This window comes from Hordeum vulgare, chromosome 3H (assembly GCF_904849725.1).
Source record: "Hordeum vulgare subsp. vulgare chromosome 3H, MorexV3_pseudomolecules_assembly, whole genome shotgun sequence".
Taxonomy (NCBI): domain Eukaryota; kingdom Viridiplantae; phylum Streptophyta; class Magnoliopsida; order Poales; family Poaceae; genus Hordeum; species Hordeum vulgare.
This window is the reverse complement of record NC_058520.1, coordinates 15,935,664-15,958,526: the sequence shown is the minus strand read 5'-3', so window position 1 is coordinate 15,958,526 and position 22,863 is coordinate 15,935,664. Positions and strand designations below refer to the sequence as shown.

General features: G+C 44.9%; 1 protein-coding gene across 1 annotated transcript; it reads right to left on the bottom strand.

Moving 5' to 3' along the window:
• Window positions 1–15,517: 15,517 nt before the first annotated feature.
• Window positions 15,518–16,590, bottom strand: LOC123439282. The gene is made up of 2 exons (XM_045116014.1): window positions 15,789–16,590; window positions 15,518–15,650 (listed from the first exon to the last, which is right to left on the bottom strand). The coding sequence occupies exon 1, from the start codon at window positions 16,200–16,202 to the stop codon at window positions 15,789–15,791; it is 414 nt and encodes a 137-aa protein (XP_044971949.1). The 5' UTR covers window positions 16,203–16,590; the 3' UTR covers window positions 15,518–15,650.
• Between the last annotated feature and the right edge of the window lie 6,273 nt (window positions 16,591–22,863).

Here is a 22,863-nt window from a genome sequence, read left to right as displayed (position 1 = left end):
ACTCTTATGTTTTAGGAAGGCAAGAGAAGAGCAACACGCTTATCGACAGCTATTTGGTTGTGAGATGGGTTCTCTACCTTTTAGTTATCTTGGGGTACCTATTCACCACAGACGGTTAACAATTAAAGAATGGAAATGTATTGAAGAAAGGTTTGAAAAGAAACTAAGCTGCTGGAAGGGCAAGCTTATGTCATATGGAGGAAGATTGGTATTAATAAATTCTGTTTTAACAAGCCTACCAATGTTTCTTTTGTCTTTTTTCGAGATACCTGTAGGGGTACGGAAAAGACTGGATTTTTATAGATCTCGTTTTTTTGGCAAAATGATGAGAATAAGAAAAAATACACATTAGCACGCTGGGATATGATTTGTAGACCCAAAGACCAGGGGGGTTTGGGCATTGAAAATTTAGAAGTAAAGAACAAATGTCTGCTCAGCAAATGGTTATATAGAATTTCCACAGAGATAGAGGGTATGTGGATTCAAATTTTGAGAAATAAGTATCTTACATCAAGAACTCTAGCTCAAGCTATAATTAGACACAATGACTCACCTTTCTGGAAAGGGTTAATGAGGATAAAGATTAATTTCTTTAAGAGGGTGAAATTTATTACAGGGGATGGTACCTCAACAAGATTTTGGAAAGATACTTGGCTTGGGGATTCTCCACTTACTTTACAATATCCCATGCTCTACAACATTACGCAACGTAAGCAAGACTATGTGTCCACAGTCTTACAATCGATACCTATAAACATGCACTTCAGGCGCGCTCTAGTAGGCGCACGTTGGGAGGCATGGATGCATCTCGTAAGAAGACTTATGCAGGTACAACTATCTGATCAGTCGGACAGTGTTAGATGGACTTTAACTGTTAATGGGGTACTTTCAGTTAAATCCATGTACACAGATTTGGTGAATTCCGGACCCTTAGCTAGATCGTTGCATATCTGGGATATTAAGGTGCCGTTAAAGATAAAAAAATTTATGTGGTTTTTACACAAAGGTGTGGTATTAACCAAAGATAATTTAATTAAGCGTAGTTGGAGAGGTAGATCCAATTGCTGTTATTGTGATCAAAATGAAACTATCAGACACCTGTTTTTGGATTGTCCCCTCGCAAAATTACTTTGGCGCACTATCCACATAGCATTTAATATGATCCCACCTACATGCATCAATTCAATGTTTACAACGTGGCTCAATGGAGTGGACGTTCAATTATCTAGACTTATTAGAATAGGGATATGTGCTCTTTTGTGGGCTATATGGAATACCAGAAACGACATAATATTTAATGGTCAGAAATTCAACAATTTTTTGCAGGTCATTTTCAGAGCAACGTCTTGGATCCGTACGTGGTCATCACTCAGTCTTGTGGACAACAGGGAGCTTATGGGTACTGGGTGCAACCGGTGGGAGACGGCCGCACGGGTTATCTTCAACCGGTTTGGATGGCGTGTTAGTAATAGACTAGGTGTATAGGCATCGTAGTCTGTTATTAGTTACGCCGGAGGAGTGTACTTCTTAAGAGTTTGTTTAGCATTTTATCTTCAGCCTTCAGGCTTGTCTCGAACTATCTTGTTACTTTGGATATTTAATAATATGGCTGCATGCATCGATTGATGCAGAGGCCGGGGGCTCGTTCCTCCTTTTAAAAAAAATGTAGTATCAATTAGTTAATTTCTGTTGTACTCGGTCAAACTCTTAACCGGTAGTCCTATGTAAATAAGGTTATCTCCTGTCGAGATGGAACAATTGGTTTTTCCATGATGAAGATTTTTTTTTAATATTCGGCGCGGGAGAAATATGACTGAATTTTGAGTAGCAATTGCCTGGGCTACACTAGAAACGTTTGGTGTACTCCCTCCGTTTCTAAATATAAGTCTTTTAAGCGATTTCATTAAGAGACTACATACAAAGCAAAATGAGTGAATCTACACTCTAAAGTATGTCTATATACATCCGTATATAGTCCTCTAGTGAAATATCTAAGAAGACTTATATTGTGGAACGGAGGGAGTAATATTCTCCAAAGAGAAATTGTCCCTTTGTTTAAAATAGTGTAGTGCTTTATGAGCTCCTCTTCCGTTAATTAACTAGTACACAAACTTCTTCAGTTAATGAAGCTTTATGTATACGTACACCACCTAATTAATGGCCACAAAAGGAGACATGTTGAAAGTTTTCTGCTATTTTACAATGGTCCGTGTACTATAAAAATATGTGAGCAGTATTAAAATAATGGAACCACTAGTAAGATATGTTTCTTAAGAAAAAAGAGGATGACCCCCGGCTTCTGCATCTAGTCGATACTTGCAACTATATTATTGATTATTCACAAAACCTTTCAAAAAAATACATTAATGAGTCTGAAGCAATCATCTTGTCAATATTTGTCGCTAGTAGGATATGGTGATCACTATTTTGATGGTGTATCTATGTTTCTTCATAAGATATGGTAGTTAGTAATAAGTTCAGTTGTACACCCCTAGTTTCACAAACACACATGACATAAGGACTACATTTTTAACACATGCACTTATCTAATTAAGCACCTATGTGCATGCTCTGAGAACAGTTTTTACTAGGACAAGTGTTCTCATTTTCGACAGAGGGAATATATTAATATTACGAAGATATCATTTGCATCCAGCCTATGCACCCACAAGATATCGAAAGACATTAAAGATGCACACAGCCAAAAACGAAAATAGAAAAGAGAGAAATAAAAAACAAAGACCACGTTGCAGCGGTGAAACACTCACAACAAAAACACTCTAATCACCACCAAGGACAACAACCAGACTACAAAAGAGGTTCTCCAGAAGCGATACCTCCAAGAAAGAAACAATGCACAAGCGTTGTCATCGTCCGATCAAGGATCTTGAGTTTTCACCATGGAGAGAGTCCAAGATCCCTAAAACAATGTCTTGGCAAGACTTTTGCCAGGTACAACCAATGAAGGTCAGACCTTGGTACTCGTGAAGCATCCCGAAAAATGTTGTCCACCTGAGTTGCCGCCCCCTCTAGCCAGGACCACCACTGCAAGTATTCAACACATGACACACATGAAAAAACATGTGTCGCCAATCTTCAACGCAACAAAAACTCCTCTCTGCCGTTACAAACCTCCGATCGCAGCCATCGTGACTTTTTTCATCATTATCAATGTCGTGGAAATCTATACTTAGACATGTCCCATGACACTGGCAAGGCAGCAAAGCTTCGCGCCACGTCATCATGAAACCTCTCTAGCCGAAGATAAGGGCACATCCGACCGGATCAATTATGATCTAGATATCCAATGGTGCCATGCCCCAGAAGCTGAGAGCTCTGAAGGAAAGACCAGAACCCATCGGTGTCCAGATCAAGGAGGTCGACATGAAGCAAAACAAAGTTTTGGAGTACGATCAACAACATGGCAGAGCACCGCAGGACTCCAGTGGGTCCCGACGGTCCGGATCTAGGCAGTGCCGCCGTTGACCGCCGCCAACCTAGGAGAGAGTTGTCGCCGCGACTATCCCTCCACGACAGGGACGAAGAACCGAAGAGCGGCCGCCTCCGAGCTTTGCCCAGCGCCACCGTGCCCTAGACCAGCTCCGTGCCTCCGCTCGGGATCGTCGTCCCACGCCGAGCCCCCATATACGGAGACGAGAGAGGGCACCGCCGCCGCCAGCTCCAGTTAGGCTTTGCCTGGCGGTGCGGACCCGCGGCGAGGGTAGATGATGGATGAGGAGACGCTTCTCCGGCTGCGGCTGGGTAACCTCCGTGACGCGTCTGCGGGGCACGTCGTCGGAGCGATCCCTTTTTTCCGTTTGCCGCCCCACGTGTTGATAAGTGTTCACATGATATATCCCATCATGTATCTCAAATCTATCTCCAAGTTCCTTTTTAGTTTGTTCGTGAAAGATGTTAATTATAAATCCTATAAAAATATGGTCACTTCCCGTGGGAGATATAGTAGTTGGATTTCTTAATGAAGATTTCATTTGTATATTGCCGGAGAAATTGGCCCGAACATTGCCCAGTATTTCTTTAAATAGCTTGTGTTCTCGAGCTGTTTTCTTGTTGATTAATTATACATGCTCCAATATTTCTTATTGAGGAGAAAATTTTGCAATCAGATTCATTTGTTTCCCGCTTCGCTGCATTAGAGAGTGTACGTCCATGAAGCACGTGAAATATAAGAGACGGGGACCTTTTATAGGCTATAATGACCTACATGGAGAAATTTATTGTGCCGATTGTTAGGGCATGAGCAATTTATTGTTATTGCTCAGCAAACATGTTAATCGTTAATCCTATGTAAATTGGATTTTTCATGATGGAGTTTTCTTTCGTATATTCCACGCAGCACAAATTGGATTGAATTGTGGGTAGCGATCGCCTTAGCCAAACTAGAAAAGGCTGGAGCAATATTCCACAAAAGACAAGATGTCCGTTATTGAAATAGTGTATAGTTCTTTCTGAGCTCTTAAGTTAATTAATTTATTACATAAACTTTTGCAGTTATTCTCAAAGGGTATTTTTTAAGCCCCTAACATAAAAGCACACTTTGTCTATATGTACTATCAAAGCTTGTAACCACGATTAAAATTATGGAACCGCTAGTAGGATACAAATGATATATGTTCTTATAGTGCATCTACTATAGTTATGATAGTTAGTTTGTAATGAAAAGTTATGTTGTACATCCACACTTCTCCAAGTTCACATGCCAAAAGAAAATCATTTCTTTACCAAAGTACACATCTAAATGAGCAATTGTGTACATGATCTAAGAACGATTGTTATTGGCACAAGTGTTCACAGGAGAAAAGATCATCAATCTTAACAATTCGTAAGTTGCCTTTTGTTTCTCTTGTGCAAGATTTCGATCTTAAATCCTGTGAGAGTAAGATCATTTCCCTGGCAGATCTAGCAATCAGATTTCTTATGATGAAGATTCCTCTTGTTTATTCTATGAATGAGGGTATGGATCAAATGCTGCGTAGTCATTGCACGGCCCGACCTAGGGTAAGTTGTAAAATCCTGAAAAACAGAATGTGTTTGAAAATGGTAGTGTTTCATTATCGGTTGCAAAAGGTGATGGCAACGTATGAAACCAGGTTCAGTTCGAATTGTCGTGAGGTGACCTAGAGCTCAGCTTTGACCATTTTGGCTCGCCTCAGACAGCTTTGTAATCAAGCAAACTAAGCCATTGATAGTTCTATTTTCCAATGCTCTGTTTTCAGGGAGATATTTTGGTTATGTGAATAATCAATTAATTCACCGGACGTATTCATGACTCATGATATGAGAATGTATTGAAAAATATTAGTTTCACATTTTCTACATTTGCACATGCTTTTCAGGGAAGACCATGACACATATCGTTTTCAGACCATAATTAATACATGCAACTCATACCGTTCAAAAAAATATTTTAACCTTCAGTGGAGGCATGATCTCATTACACTCCAGGAAAAAAACATCAATTATGGCGTCAGAAACATAAGTGCCGCTTGTTAAAAAAAGCATTTCGTAATACAAATTCATCTCGAGACATTGTACCCAATTCTTGCTTCTTCTAATGGATATCAGGGTGAATCTTTCTTTGAAAGAAAATAATATACATATTTATAACCTGGTTCGATGTTGAGCAAATAGCAGGGACGGAGCAACGGCTATGTTGTAACAAAGTCTCATGAGCAACGGCTATGTTGTAAAAAAAATCTTAGGGTATGGTCTAATGGAGATGGAATGGTGCAAACATGCCCTTTCTTCTTTACTCATTGCAATCACATGATCAAAACATAAATAAAATTGATAAATGACAAAATAAACTCACAACGCTAGAAACACAAGATGATTTCATGAAATAATAATTTGTAGTAATGTAACATGGGTATATAATACATTACCTTATCTCATTATTATTTTTGGAATCGGGGAGATGGACCTCACTGATTTAACTCAGTCCCAAAACCATAACTGGGAAAAGCATGCGATTATGTGGAAGCAAATAAAGAAGAGTGTTATAGGGAGACTGGCACCCCTTTGACCCCATGAATCCGTCCCTGGTTTTGATGGCTGAGAGTTTGAACCTACTGGTTTGAAAAAATATGAATTAATTCTGCTCTTGTTCTTCTTCATGATGTTTACATAAGCAGAAGTAAATAAATGGGAATGTGAGAATGTGAAAATCAACTACCTCATCCCCTTGTTTGAACCTACCTTAGTTGTTCTTAATGACTATAGTCTGTGTGATTATACTTCTATAGTACTTTCTAAAGGCACCAACTAATCTGATGTGAAAATCAACTACCTTCTCCCCTTATGTTGTTGCTGGCTTGCTGCTCATCCGTGTGCCCGATCTGCTGGCAAACGGCATCATCTCCGTGCATCAATAGTTCAACACCAGCATGTCCCACGTGGCGGCATCCGCTTCCCTTCTATGCTACTCTATAGATGCGCGATGGAGAGATGAGAGATCCGATCGAAATAGGCATCCGTCTCGATCGTAGCGGCAGCTTGGAAACGAGGCGACAATATGTGCGTACGTACTGCGTAATCGTGGCTCCGTTCTGCAACTAACAAAGGTATTCCTGGATATGGCCAGTTCGTGGATTAGGCTGGGCAGTTTGTGGATTTTGTGCCTGTAGCCAATGGACTATGAGCAGATGGGCTGATTCTTCACGTTACTAACAAAGGCCCAAGAGAGATAGGGGGGTCATTTGATGTTCTGGTTGATTGCTTTGTAATACAAAGCGGGGAAAAATCCTTTTTCGTTAATTTTTTATAAAACATATCGTACATACACATATATAACTGAAAATGATTCTAAAACATATCATACATACACATATATGACTAAAAATGCTGGTACATGCTTGAAAGAGTAAGCAGCAGCCCACCCGAGGCCAACAGACCAATAGACGAGTAGGCAGTAGCCCAGGAGCATATGTCGTCCTCACCCACGAGAGACTACTCAGCTCCGCTTCAGTCCAAATCCATCATAGCCGGACGAGCATTCCCGGTCCGCTCCTCGTAGCAGGATCTAACTTCCTGGTGCCTCTGACTCCTACATCTAGAGTCCAAGATGAAACTCCATCCCAGTATTTTCAGAAATTGGACTATTGATTTCTTCTATTTAACCGATCATAAAGGTAAAAATTGGTCACGATACAAAACTACCAGTGAGCTTCAGAATATGGGTGATGCGAGTGCATTCATATAGCTATTGGTATAGGCAATAAACAGGTCCCCTTTTAATGATGTTGGATGTAGCAATTGGTACGGGGTCTCAAATATTAATTACATCATTTATCAGGAACCAGACTTGCTGTTCTGGTGACCTGGCGGTAGCTGAACTCATGTGGCATAGATGCTACAAACATAAACATAAACACACTGTGTTTGATCGGGTTATTAATTAGATTCATATGGTACCGTCTCTTTATAATATTCTTCAACGCGAGCAAGAATTGTTAGAATTGTGTCGAATATTGTGTACACGGTAGGTTACAGTTGGAGTCTGAGTAGTATTGTGTTTAGACAGGATATGGGGTCGTGCCCTGATAGGACACTTGTATCCTAGGCCTCTCATATATAACGGGGTAGACACGATGTAACCTATGCCAACATAGTAGCACAGGTACGCGGGGGAGCCGGCGGCGTGTGCCGGCGCCCGGGCTGTCGAGGTGCGGTATTGTGACGGTGTCACGGGGAGGAACGACCGTAGTCATGCCCCGGAGATGTAGCCATATCGATGAACCTCGTTAACAAATCTCGGAGTCGTCCTTGTGTGATTGCTTGGTCCTTGATCGACGAAGTGCCTTGGATTAATTCTAACAAGTGATATCAGAGCCAAGGTTCGATTTGAGATTGTGGTCGTTGATCTAGAGGTGATGATGCCGAAGTCTGCGAAAGAAATTAGTTCGATCCATGGCGTGTCACGCGACCGGGAACGATCTCGTGGTAGTCGACGGAAAAGCTAAGAGGATCGATGAAATTTTCTCAAGCAGCACAGGTCGGCGAGATTCAAGAAGCAAGGTCAGAGAGACGCGACGTGCGTGATAAGATCGGGCGAGCGTACATGAAGCAGCGGCGACGCGCCGCTCACGGGGCAGGCAGACAGCAGGTCGATCGACCGACGACACTGACTGCGGGAGCCCGCGTGGGCAGCGACCCAGGAGCGTACAAGGCTGCAGGCAGATCATGCGCTCGATTGGACAGCTCATGTACGGTATGCAAAACCAAAAACGGGATTGTTTTGGAAACAAAAACAGGCAGCAGATCGATTCAGCGGAAAAAAAATCCATCGATTGATGTGCATTCGTTGGAAGGCAGGGACGGGACAAAGCAAATACTGAGCATCGGTGAGTTGAGCCTAGAAGTTGCACCACGTGAAAGCAACAATTGTTTGGTTAAATTGCTATTAGTACTGGGAGGTGACGACGCGGTTTGCTTCATGTACTATTGCATCGTGAGAAGTTCAAGTGGCACAACAGGGATGCTTGAAGGTGCTGCGGAAAGTCACGTCAGCTAAGATGGAATTATCATGCGATGGCTGAAAATTCGTGGAATATGATCTGGAAGCCTGGAGCGGGTCGTTTAGCCGGATAAGGTCGGCTTGGTTGGACTAGTTAGTCTGACGGATCGACGGGGATGTCGGTCAAAGCAGAAGACGGTGGTGGGATCGGCAACGACGACATAGGAGCGTGATGCTGATGGTGACCGACTTCTGGGCATGGAAACACGCGGCGCGGGCTCTAGGGCTTGTGTGGCTTCGACAAGACTATAGCGCGGGGTTGATTCAAGGTGGTGTACACACGGAGCTTGAAGTCGACGGGGCGCGGGGTGGACTGATCATCTAGCATGGAATCATGTTGAAGGTGGAGCTGGATTGAGAGGCTACGGTGTAAGGATCCGGAGATCGCAGCCTATTCAGCGGGAAAAGCGAGTGACACGCAATTTGGACTGGAGCCCAGTGGTCTGATGGAAGCGTGAAACTCGTCATCGGTCGGTGATGATCGGTGGTACTCTGCAGTGGGGGTTGAGCGGTGTGGGTTCGCGACCCTTGAGACTCGACCGGAACAGCGGAGGGTCGATGCGGTAATAGCGGAGAGGCGTGCGATACGCACGGGACATGGAGATAGGCCAGGGCTCTGGTGGTCATACATGTGGTGAGGCAACTGCGAATTTGACTCGGGATGACTAGAAGCAATGGTGAAATTCCTTCAAGTTTCAGACGGGCGGTCAAGGAAGAGCGATGATGTTGAGTTCAGGTAACTCTTATCTGCGACACCCAATATGAGTTGTTCACTTTCACGCAGGTCAGTGATCGGTGTGTGATGGTGTTGGATACTCTAGAAGTTGGGAGCTCAGCTAGAGTAATGTGGAGCTTAATTTCATTCGAGCGTTGACTATGGTCTGAAAAAGAAGGAACTACAAGTTGAAGGTGGAGTCACATGAAGTCTTTGGAGTAGCAGCGGTGCTCATAGATAAGCTCAAGTCCAATGTACATGGAAGTTTGACGCATAGACGAATTCAAGATGGTGGAGAATATTCACCAAGGTGGAGTTTGTTAGAGTTGTGTCGAATATTGTGTACACGGTAGGTTACAGTTGGACTCTGAGTAGTATTGTGTTTAGACAGGATATGGGGTCGTGTCCTGATAAGACACTTGTATCCTAGGCCTCTCATATATAGCGGGGTAGACACACGATGTAACCTATGCCAACATAGTAGCACTGGTACGCGGAGGAGCCGGCGGCGTGTGCCGGCGCCCGGGCTGTCGAGGTGCGGTATTGTGACGGTGTCATGGGGAGGAGCGTCCATAGTCATGCCCCGGGGATGTAGCCATATCGATGAACCTCGTTAACAAATCTCGGAGTCGTGCTTGTGTGATTGCTTGGTCCTCGGTAGATCGACGAAGTGCCTCGGATTAATTCTAACAAGAATACGTTAGGGCAGTTTAATATCGAATTCATTAAAAATCGAATTACTACCTTGATCAACTGCACAATTCATGTCACTTATAATTAAGCAACACCAATGAGTATTTCAAATTTGTGTGTGAATTGGCTGGGTTGTATTCATCACAAGTTGAATGGCCAAATCCGTGTTGGAGTTTGTGCCATTCTCTCGGCAACATTTAATCCAGAATGACTTTGTTTTTAGCTGATCCTCTACTCCTAATTTCTTGCACATTATCTACTGGGATATAACTTTAATCCGTATGTGGTCATCACTGCAGCATGTGGACTTGCAAGCACTTCTGGCCTTTGGGTGGATTAGACTGGAAATGGTTGCGCAGGTTTATTCTACGGTTTTGACTGGCGAGGACTCGTTCATTATGTGGATGAGCTATGTAAACTCTAATATGACCGGTTGTGGTCGTGTTTTCTCTTTATTTGTCCTATTTACTGGCACTCGGTGACTTGACTTGTTTCAAGTTTAATAAAAATGGTTGTGTGCATCTTGTGATGGAGAGGCTAGGGCACTCTCCTTTTTGAAAAAAGCACTTATGCCAAAAAAGTCGGGTAGTATAACTTAATTCCGCATGACTGCATCACTAACTACCATATGATTTAGTGAAACTTGCATAATCAATGAAAATGGTTATAGTTCCATAACTTTTAATAGTTCCCACATGTTTTTTTAGTTAACATGATTGTAAAAGCTTGAAAGTTTATAAAATGTGTTTGTCTTTTACGAGCTTTACTTGTACGATCTTTAATTAGCTGATATAGATTTGTAAATTACACTTTAAGAAAGCATTAAACATTTACTCCTTGAGAGTAATCGTTCTACCATGTTCTAAAAAAGTACTAGCTATTTCAGGATTTTACAGCTTTCCCTTGTTAGGCCGGGGCAATCAGTAGGTGGAGTTTGATCTGAATTCTCCTGTGCAGAACTTTACAACATAAATCTCCATCATAAGAACTCCACTTGCATGATTCTATATTGTTAGGATTTATATTCGACATCTTGCACGAGAAAATAAAAAGCAACTTGAGAATTGTTAGGATTGATGATGGAGCTTTATTCATCGACCAAAACACGATATCCTACGAACACTTGTGCCAATAAGAATCATTCCTAGTGCATGTACACAAGTTAGTTAGATGGGTGCTTTTGTAAAAAAAGTATTTCCTTTTGGCAAGTGACCTTGGAGAAGTACGGGCGTATGACATTACTTTTCATTACAAACTAACTAACATAACTATAATAGATGCCCTACCAGTACCTGTATCCTACTTGTGACTCCATAAGTTTAATTGTGGCCACAAGCATTTACAGTACATATCCACAATGTGTGCTTTATGCCGGGGCTTAAAAATACTTTCTGATAATAACTGAAAAAGTTTGAGTAGTAAATTAACTACTGAAGGAGAGCTCGGAAAGCACTACACTATTTATAGTGACAGCATCGATTTTGCCGAATATTGCTCCAGCCTTTTCTAGTTTGGCTCAGGCGATCCCTACCCACAATTTGATCCAATCCATGCTGCATGGAATATGCAAAGAAATCTCCATCATGGAAAATCAAATTGTTCGATCTCCACAACAGATGATCTTATTTACATAGGATCACTAATCAAGATCTTGGGCGGGCGAAAACTAAAAATTAACCACTTGGTGGCATCAATCTACAATCTACAATAATTAGGACCTTCAGTGGACAATTGACTTGAGACTGAGATCTAACTAACTTTTTTGTGCTCATTCATGTCCATCCTTGGTGGCACCTTGCAATTTGTCCCCAATCCATTCCCGGCTACCTCTTTTCTACCAAAAAATGCACCCTTTGGTTTCTTTCTGTTCAAGCATATCATGGTGTGGCTGAACAATCATTTCGGCATCTCCAATTAGTAGAGGAGGGAGAGAGCAGCAGATGCCACCAGACTTGTAGGAGAATAAAGGCAGTGGCATATGGAAAGCAGCAGCAAAGGGCATGTTATTGTCTCCATTTGTTTTTTCATATATACCTAGTAATGCACTCACCTACGCCCACGTGCCAGATCATGTGCTTTCTTTCTTTTTTCCTGGCCGGTATGTGGCTCATAAATTTTTTAGGTCAATTTTAATTTATTTTCATGGAGTTGATGATGCCATTTCCTGCTTCGGCTTTAAGATTGGTAAATTAGAGTTTTACATAAACAAAATTGGGAGGAACGGATGACATGGTGTGCTTGTTTTTTTTTTTTTTTTGAATTGGTCCGTAAACTAAAAATAAGTCGCGACCCTTACTATCAGAGAGCTGCAGCAATTATCATAGTAACTCTGGCACTAGTCACAGTCCAGGTCAATGGTCTTCCATGAAAAAGCATGTTCAAATTGATGAACAATGTATAGACTGTTAAACTTTCGGTCTCGGCCATTCTAGGACTCATGACCCACTCCAATGAACAGTTGAATATTTTGAAAACCAAAATATTCGCCTCAAGGGCATCTTCAACGCCGACCATAGAACTACCCGCATACGTTTAGACTATGTGGTCCGGATGTGTTGTGTTATCCAACGCAGATTTGTATCGATTCTATAAGTGCATCTACTATATCAACTTTCACATTCGCAAAATGGCATGGACGTGTTCTTCCGAGCAAACGAGAGACAAATTGTGGTGGGGTTGGGGGTGGCTTTGCGGCGTCCGGACCGCTACCATGGCCGCTCCTGATTGGCCTATCCCACAAAAAAATGCCACACACCTGTCCCGCGCTTTCCATGGAACGCTTACGCCACTTGCCGTGTCTCATTCATGTTGGTCGAGAGCATGTAATGGCCGGAATTGATGCCCTAATTTCAATGGATGGGAGGGCGGCCCAGACGTCCCGTCGGGCCTCGCTGCTTCAATGTCGACATCACGTCCCAAGAACAACTTCGGCTGGTGCGCCGCATTGAAGTGGGATGACCACCCCTTCACTGGCCTAGCCGCGGTTATGTAAGCCATGTGTCGGTAACGCACATAGCCGCACTCCTGCTTCCCGAACACTGTCCTTTTCCTCCCTCACACGTCGAGCCGTTCCTCCTCCCGAGCCCAGCGGCGATGCTGAAGTCTTGGTTCTCCGCGCCAGCATGCAACCCCGGTGGGATTTTCTCTTCATGCAGATTGTCGCATCGTCGTACTTGCTCTCCGGGACTATCGACATCCATGACGACAGGCTCCTCCAGCAAGGAGGAGCAAGTCATCTCCTCTAGTGATGAGGAAGACCTGCCGCATCAGCAGCATCGTCTTCTCTCAGAGGAGGTTATGATGGACGACAAATTGGGCCATCAGATGGACCCGATGCCACCGTCCTTGCCGTGCCTCTGTGTGAGGTGAGAGACCACATCCCCACTCCTGCAAGTGAAGGACGATTCATCGGCCCCGCTGCCAATCATGGATTCCACATCGGCGTCAGTGTGAAGCAGGAGCTGGCGTTCCTCAGCGCCTCCGACCCATGAAGGATGAGCTGGAGTTGCCCTCGCCGCATAGCAGCTATGCCTGGATTGACTGGCTCTCGTCGGCATCACGACGCCACCGCGACCCAAGTAAAGTGGAGCTGATGCCCACGGTCGCGAAGACTCGAGGCCGCATCCTCCACTACCTTGGGGGAGGCAGTTACGGGGGTACCTCGGGCTCTTGGACCGTGGTTTCGGAGGCGAAGCGCGCGACGAGGCAAAATGATAGCTACGACATGCACAATATCAATCACTGTTCCGCATTACTCAGGACTAATGTGGCATCGGAATGAGTCCGCAACGGCCTGACCTTGACGCCGCGTAAGCGCTCGAAAACTCCGTCACCATAACCATCACGGAGACAGTCACCATGCGCCGCCGCCGCCACCTTGACGGAGAGATTGACAAGATAGGCGAGAAGTTGTCCCTTATTGACTGCTCCTTCAACACTGGTAAGGGCAAGGCTACTGTCAGGGCTCTGCCGATAGTTGCGAAGGCGGCCCTCCGCACCGCGCAACTGGAGGCGGAGCGGCAGACATCCGCCGAACAAGATTGTCAACGACGAGGAGGATGGCACGGACAACGATGACAGTGCGGTAGGACAGGGTGGCAATGCTTACGAGGTGGTCGCTCGATATAGGGTTTGGTTCTTTTCATAGTTTTAGTAAAACGGTCAAAAAACGTCCATTTATGTGAATTATATCCGAAGCTTAAATCAAATCTGTTCGGTTTGCACGAATTTTATTCAGTTAGTTTAATTACTTGTTGAAATGTACGCGGGCAGCATTGAACGACGACTTTCGACATATGTATTAACGGACTAGTCCGCCCTCTGTACGTATAAATGTCGGAGCAATTTTGTGGGTCAGCGTTGGAGATGTCTGAAGAACGCAAAAAGGACAATGGGCATCTAGTAGATTGGTCACGCAGTCCATCATGCATTAGTGCATTACCTGTTGTTGCTCGATTGCTTAAGTTTGGTAGCATCTTCAGGATCTGGACTGTGCTTGGCTTGCCCTGAAAATTCCGGCCAAAGAATCTGTGTTAACTATGAACCTTGTTACTTTGTCTGCTTGACAAATATTTAGTAGAATGACAAGAATTCCATGACTAAATTCCTCTTGTCTCGAAAACAAGCACTTCGCAAGGCCATGGATATCATGAACACAGAGGGAGCATGGGCAACGGTCAGTATGGCAGCAGTAAGTATCTCGCTGTCCTCAATGCAATAGCTGATGACCATTGTGGAAATACACATAAATTTAACTGTGTCTTTTAACCCATGACGAAGGTAGTATATTAATTAGATCACTTTTGTGGGCATCGACTTTGTGTTCTCATAACCTGGCGGTAGCTGAACCCATGTGGCAATGTGTGCCCGTCTCTTTATAATATTGTTCAACACTAGCAAGACTACGTTAGGACAGCTTTAAGATCAAATTCATTAAATATCCAATTTAGATGAGCACTAATGGGGATAAATGAAGTGTGTGGGTGCATTTAAAATGGCGGGAGAAACGATTTCGCGGCGACCTCTCCTAGTAGCTATAGCGGCGGCCATAACAGGCAACCACGGCAGATAGCATAAATGTTTCTAGTGGGAGAGATGATTTCTCGAGAGTTTTGCTTATTTCTGGTGGGAGAGATGATCCCGGATGATACATATCTTCCTAACAAATGTACCAGACGGATTGAATTGTAAGTTCAGGTAGTCTCTTCAATTCATACTCCCTCCATCACAGTTTATAAGGCATGCATATGTACCTAGGTCGTTAATTTAATTTATATAAAATATATTATTTAACATAAAAATTATATCATTAGAAAATAGAACATCTAAATTTTCTAATAATATATTTTTTGTAATATATGCCTTTTATTAAGTTGGTTAAATTGATGACTTAGATACACGTGCCGGACTTATAAACTACCACGGAGGGAGTATTAGTTATCTTTTATTTAGTACAACTGTGTACTAAATCAACGACAAATTATATGAATGGAGCATCAATTTACTGCAACAGAACAATCTTAAACCCTGACTACAAAAAGGAGAGCGAAGACCTGGGATAGCAAGAGCAGAAATGGGAACTCATCAGAGATTTCACAATGCTTTCTTTCACTTGATTATATGATACAAGATGAAAGCAACCGCGACTAAAGTACAAGCAACTACAAAGACCGACTGATAGAAGCTTCCTGGAGCTGGAACATCCATCTACAAATACGTGGAGGCTCTGATCAAAATCCAAAGACAGAGGAAAAACAGAGGCAAAAAAGAGAGCTAACGAGCAGAAGCAGAGGCAGGTGTTCAGATAGAAGGGGGAGGGACCTCGACACTAGCTAATCTGAGTACCTAGTACCTGCCCTGCCTAGAGCGGTAGTAGTGGTGGTAATCCATGGCCGCAGGTTCTTGGACTTGGAGGCGCCCCGTGTAGGCGTCATCGCCGACCTTGTTGTGCCACGCGGGAACCTTCGGCGCCTCGATGCCGGCCTCGAGTTGCGGGTAGACGGCGTACCCGCCGGCACCGACGTCGACGTGGTCGGCTTTCCGGGCGCCGTCGTGGTAGGCCTTGTGTCCGGCCTCATCGACTGCGGCGTGCGGCAACGGTTTGTGGTCAGCAGGGCCGCCGTTGTGGTGGCTAACGTGGTTCCACGTGCGGTCGCGGCCACGACGGCCGCGGCCGTGCTCCTCCTTGCGGTTCGGCCGCTCGCCGCCGTAGTCGTCCGTCCTGCCGCCCCCGAAACACGAGCCGAACTCGAAGCACATTCTGATCCGGCCACAGAGGAGGCGGGGAGGCTTTATTGGCTGGATTACTCGACTAGTGTTGTTGCTGATGCTCCGAAATGACAGTGTGGTGTGGAGGGTTTATACGGTATCCCGTCTACACCAAGCGCGTGAGTTTGAGCTTGGGAACAGTGGTGCTGTTGGTGGTGTGTCGGTTTCGTGCTCCCACAACCCAACCCAAGTCAACCGTGCGTGCACCTCGCCGGAGAGCGCGAGCCTTGGCGGATAGGGGTGGTGGTCTGTGAGAGCGACGACTGGTGGCAGGTGGCAGCATGGACGGTCGATCCGGAGGCAGGAAACGGTTGTTGGAAATGCGAGGCTGCAGTGCAGTGAGGAAGAATAGATCTATATATGTTGTGAAGATATGTGCCAATAAGGCAATAATAATCATTCTTGGAGCATGTACACATGTACGTTTTATTAGATGAGTGCTCACGTAGAAAATGTTTCCGTTGGGGTGATCGTACTGTGAGACTGATATTCCATTACAACAGTGATCGTCTGTATCCAACTAGTTGTTCCCTTATTCTAAATTGCCCGGATTCTTTTTAGGTACAGATCATTGTAAGCTATAGAGAATTTCCAATATGACCTTCCATTAGTTAGGTGTTATACGTCTTCACAAAAGCATGTGTGCTTTATGCCAAGGCTTCAAAATACTCTTTCAGAATAACGGCAAAAGAATCTGTTTCAAGGGACCCCATCCCCCGTATCCCTTTATCTAAGGCGACTTGGGGGAACCCCAGCTTCCTCCACCGCCGGCCCACCTCTCCACCCTCCCTTCCCCTTCGCCGCCGCCGACGTACACGAACGGGCAAAGCCCGGGCAGTGCCGGCGGCGGCGGGGCATCTCCCTGGCGCGTTCCTCTCTCTCTCTCTCATAGTGTAGGCGCGAGGTTTCCCGGCAGCGTGGTGCGGCAGAGCTCCGACGCTGGCTTGATCTTCTGGCGGTATTGGAGGGCAGGGCACCATCCAGTGGTGTTGCCTCCGCGATTGCTGCGGCCTCGGGACCTTGACCCCAATCTTCGATCTGGATTTGGTGGTGCTCGTACGTGTCTGGGCCATGGCGGCTTGGAAGGTGTGGTGTTCGTCAAGGCTTGGCGGCCTCAGGGTACCATCGGGGTGCGGACGACTGTGCTTGTCCGTTGTGGTGTTGCTGATGGTGGTGGTGCAAGGCAGAGAGCGCGGGAAGAAGCCGTGCACGGTCGCGAGGTGGAGCTGGCGATATTCTTCTTCGAGCACTGTGACGGGAGCAGGAGGACGCGACGCGGGGCCTTGGCAAATGCGGATCTGGCCAGGTGTGGCGTTGCCGGGATTCGCTGTGATGGCCGGGGCGCGCGATGCGGTTCCAGTTGACGCCAACCCGCCTTGAGGAAGGCTTCCCCTTTGTCGTGTTGGGGATGATGCGGCCATGTTCGGTGTTGGTGCCATGCCGGAGGTCGGAGCGGGGGCTTGCACAGAGGAGCATCATGGTGGGCGTGCATGGTCGCGTGGGTGACTTGGCACTCCGGTTTCCGCCCTGTGTGGCCTCGGGTTGCAGCAGCATGGACTGCGAACCCACGACCAAGGTAGAGACGGCGAGGATGGATGGGTGTTGGCGAGGTGGATTCGCGACCATGTAGGTGCTGGTTGGTGGTCGGGCTGCTCTCGACCGTGCAAGGTCGATGCACCACAGTGAGCTGGACATGATGGCGAGGTGTTGCGACAACGGCGATGTGATTCCTTCAATTTGGACTAATCCGTTGATGGGGGCGGGCTATGCACATGTGGGTGCCGTTTTTCTCCTTGGAGGCGTTGCCGAGGTGTGTCGGCATCTCCCCTCCTTGATAAAATTGTGGACTCCGGGTGAAAGCCTTGTCCGTTGCAGGACCGTCGATGGCGGCGGTGTGGCGTCCTTACTCCGTTGAGAGCATCGCAGGTGGAGACATGGCCTGCATTTGTGTCGGTATTTCTCCAGTGCTTGCGACTGGCCGAGTTGATATTATTGGGCGCTATGTATGCAGCTGCCAGTGATTCCAAGACGATGAATTTCTCGGGGTTGATCGAGTCCCACTATCCATTCGTCGTCTCCTTTTACACATTCAAGAGTGGGTAGTGCGTTGGCAAGGGAATTCGGGCTGGAGTTGTTGCTCTTCGAGGTGAACGACTTTTGTTGTGACGCGGCTAGATGATTGGCTTAGGGCTGACCCTTTTTCTTATGTTTGTATTGTTGTTGTGGAGTGTGAAGTTTCAACTGCACTTGTTGTTCGTAACAAGTTGTAGTCTCCCGTAATTGATTTCTGTCTTCTATAAAAATATGATACGGCTAGACGTACTTTCAAAACAAAAAAGCTGCATAACTATGTTCAATTAATTAACTGAAGAACAACTCGAAAAGCACTGCACTATTTCAAAGATGACACAACTTCTCTTTTGCAAATCTTTACAATTTAATTCTTGTTTGCCATGGGCACCATGCGAAGTTCGATCAAGTTCCATCAGCATGGAATATACAAAGAAATCTCCATGATGAAAAATTGAAATGTTCGATATCCCAGTGAGATGATTTTAATTACATATGATCACGAATCAAAATCTTGCGCGGGTAAACCATAAATTAACCACTTGATACTACATAATCCATAACAAGTGGCATCAATCTTCAATAATTAGAGCTTTCGGTGGACAATCACCGTCATAGATTAAGTTCTCATTAACTTTTTGGTGCATATCGTCCATGCACATCCTTGGTGGGGCCCTGCAGTCTGTTCCCTATCCAATTCTAGTTCCCTACTTTCTACCAAGAATGTACAATCCCTTTGGTTTCTTCTTGCTTAAGTATCTAGTGAGAACATGCGAGAATAAAAGCAGCAGCAAAGAAAAGGTGAATGATCCATTTGATGTGCTTTTTTCTACCCAAAAAGTAAAAGATGTGTTGTTTTCTATTTCGTGGCAAGTGAGTCAGATACTCCGATGTTTGTGACGTCATATTTGTTGTCTTTCTTGTAAGTTTATGACATCGCTTTCCTTATGGAGGTCATATGATAAAAGAAAGAAAAAGAAAAAGTAATTAACACTGTAATTAAACCCGAAAGATTATTAAAAAAAATATCGGAAAGATATTAAAGCCTGACACTTACCATCGGAGATCATTATCTGAAAAACATAGACACGGGTCGTCTGGTCCTAGTCCAGGTAATGGTCTTCCATGAAAAGGCATGTTCAAATTAAGGAACGAAGTGTAGTCACACAAATTTTCGGTCCCTAATCACGAGTCACTGTCATGACCTTTTTTTTCATCGTAATACGTGTCTCATCTATAGAATAAGATTAAGTTACAAAACACGTAAACACCGACCTTACAAGACTGGAAATATAGAATTATCTTATGCAAAATACCAATGCCTGTCTCTCTCCTTCGACACCGTTAAAGTGGCCACCAAAAAGAAAGAAGCCAAATCACCTCGTTATCCTAGCTCGATGCGTTTCCATCGCTAATCTACAGCTTTATAGACGTCCAAAGTAGTTTGCTAGAAGCAAAACCATTGCCATTGAAAGAATCAGACTGGAGCAACATGTCCGGCCGGGACACGCCATCAAACTCCAGATCTGGCACCCCGCAAGACGACAATATCTGAGTAGGAAACCAGAACTGCCATCCACCAACCACAAATCCAACACAAGATGCACTATCTTCCAGCTGTCACTTGCGTAGACAACCGTCCGCGTGTACTCCTGAACGACAAAACCTTCCTGCTCCACCATGACGTTGAAGACAACACCGCAGCAACCGGGACAGAGCAGAAGGACAGACACGCGTGATGGAGTCGCCGTCGCCGCCTCGCCGAGACCATCCATGAACCCTAACGCAGCCGATCTGTAGGATCGGCAAAAACCCGATGACATCAACTCCTAGACGTCCTCATGAAGGACAACGCCGGTATGGGTGTGAAGTTGAAGAAGATTTATTTGTCCGGACGCCGCTCTCACCACCCCAACGACGCACCACGACCTACAGATCCAACCTAACTACACACCGGAGGGACGGGGTTCCTGTCATGACCCTGTCCACCGAACTGATCAATTATTCGGCAAACCAGAATACTAGTAATGCTACATGTACATGCATTTTTTTACAGAAGATTACGGAGGTGGTGATTTGAAGACCTACTATTAAGTTGGGGATGGCCCCTCCACCTGAAAATCAGGGGGTTGAGAGATTATGGACGAATCACAAGCAGTCTTGTTCGTAACAACTTTATAAAGCTTTGTACGTCTAGAATTATTGCCAAAATACTCTGCATAGGAACACAAGGATTACAAAGAGCACCTCTGAGAGACCCCTTATAAGTGGTTAAACCATTATACTTTTTACGTTTTAGGGTGAAAAAAGTGTCTCAGCGTAAAAGTGGCCCAATTTGTAAAACTTTTAAAGGGCACCGAAAATTCACACCGGGACCTTTATATTTGAAGTTTGGGAGGCCGAACAGAGAGTGCCCCGTGTACCAGTCAAAACTCGTCTGAGAAAACACGCCGCCGCAAAATTTGCCGGTATCCGCCCTAAACTCGTCGGAGTTCATCACCGCACACCGAAAAAGGCCACTGGATACCAGAATCGATCACCTGCCGATTCGAATTGGACGAAATCGACCTCGTAGTGGCCTCCCGTGACCTCAGCCTAGCCACCGAAATCCTCCCGACGCGCCCGGCAAAGGGGCACAGTCGACGGGCAACGGAGCAGGGCGCAGCCGGCAGGCGGCGGGCATGGTCGGGCGGGTGATGGGGTGCAGTCGGTGTGGAGATGGAGTGCGACCGGCGGGGAACAGGTGCGGTCGACAGGCAATGGGGTGTGGCAACCATCACCCGACCGACCAAGCATCATTGCCCCAAGCCCAAACAGTCATTGGGAAGATCACTTGCACTTCATCTCTAGCAGAACAGCAAAAGCGATATTTGCAGAAAAAGTTATGGTTTGGGGATTAAGATCCAGCAAGCAGATTCCCAAAACCATTTGGGCCTCTCCAGCACCAACCCCCCAATTGCCCGTGACTGTCCGCATGGCACGATCCACGCGTATTTTATCGTCCAACGCGACCTGTATGGAGTAAGGTGGAGGGAGAGTTGTGGGCGTTAAGACCGGGCCCACTGAAAAACCCAAACTCGAGCCTGCGCGCTTTCCCGCCCGAAGGCTGCGGCACACACTCATGACGTTTCAGAGCGGGTGTGACCGCCCTTTGGAGCTGACATTGAAGTGGATCTCCGGCCGAGAGCACTGCCCGCTACTCACCAGCTGCACCATTTGCTGGCTAACGCTGTGTTTCGGCAAATCTGTGGTGGGCAATGGTACATATATAGTCGGTGTCTTTCTATATAATCAAGTAAGTAAAGCATTATGAGATATCAGACGAGTCCCATTTCGGCTCTTTCTATATATGTTCAATTGTTCATGTGTGGCGCTTCACTCGACTATATAAGGATGAAATGCATATGTGTGTAAAAATTGAGGATGAAATGCTTTTAAGTGCGACATGTAAAAAAAGATAAATTTCTAGACTTTGAGGATGAATAGTATCATATGTTAAAAAGTCTCAGATTTTTCTGTTTTGCACACCACTTATTTCAACGTATTTCGTCATAAAAATTTACACACTATACGTCCCCTATGTATCCTTGCCCACAATTTCTCAAAATTTTCATGTGAAAATTCGGAATGCCTGTGAGTTGGAACTTGTAGGCCAAAACTAGTCAACCATGATGTCTATGCTCGGTAGTTCCATGGAAGTCACGATGACGAAATAACATGTTATTGTTGGTTAATTGCGAGTAGATGGTCAAAATTGTTAGTAATAGGAGACACCACAAACGGAGGTTTCAAACATGTATCTTATTTATATGGAAGTTCTCTTATGGTAAAGGTCGTGTACTATACCTAACACTGCCCTCTATATAACAAACCAGCCCATCCCCATCCTGTAAAACAAGCTCCTAAAACAATAGCTCATCCATCGACTACCATGACCTAACCCCGCCCCCCACCCGGCACACACCTCAACCTAAATATGCACCCACCATGGCTCCACACATCAACACCCAACATCTCGTCCAAACTTTTTATATGGAACTTGGTCGAAATCTTGATCAGTTCTGCCCGATATTGCTTGCTGGATCAATCAAAACATAGTATTTTCAGAAATCTCAACATAATGCCAAATGGATTTTATTTTCATAGGATTAGGAAGCACGGGGAAGTCTGCAGCATCATGGACAAGCAAAGAATGAGCAACTGTGACTCTCCGTGCGAAAAATTAAATATCATCTGACAAGGCCACCAAACTTGGTTATTGCCAGGAAATGAAAATTACTACAAATTTCTTTCATGGAGTATTAAAAGAAACGAGTATATAGGTGGGCTCCAGGTGCTCATTGTACTATTTACTTAACTCCTCTATCAGTAATAATGTTGATATGTTGTTTCCTCATGAATTTTTTTTATGCTACTGCATTTTTTGTTGAAAAAAATAGTTCTATCAACCATACTTCCAGTACTATGATTATGTAAAGCATAGGTATTCAAAGCGGGAAAAAGAAATCCTTGGCAACTTTGGAAATTACAAGATAAGCAATACCTAAAAATGATAAGTTATTGGCATAAACATAGGACATGC

Bases quoted from the DNA above. Each gene is read 5' to 3' on its own strand.
- LOC123439282 (XM_045116014.1), bottom strand. From the start codon at position 16,202: ATGTGCTTCGAGTTCGGCTCGTGTTTCGGGGGCGGCAGGACGGACGAC.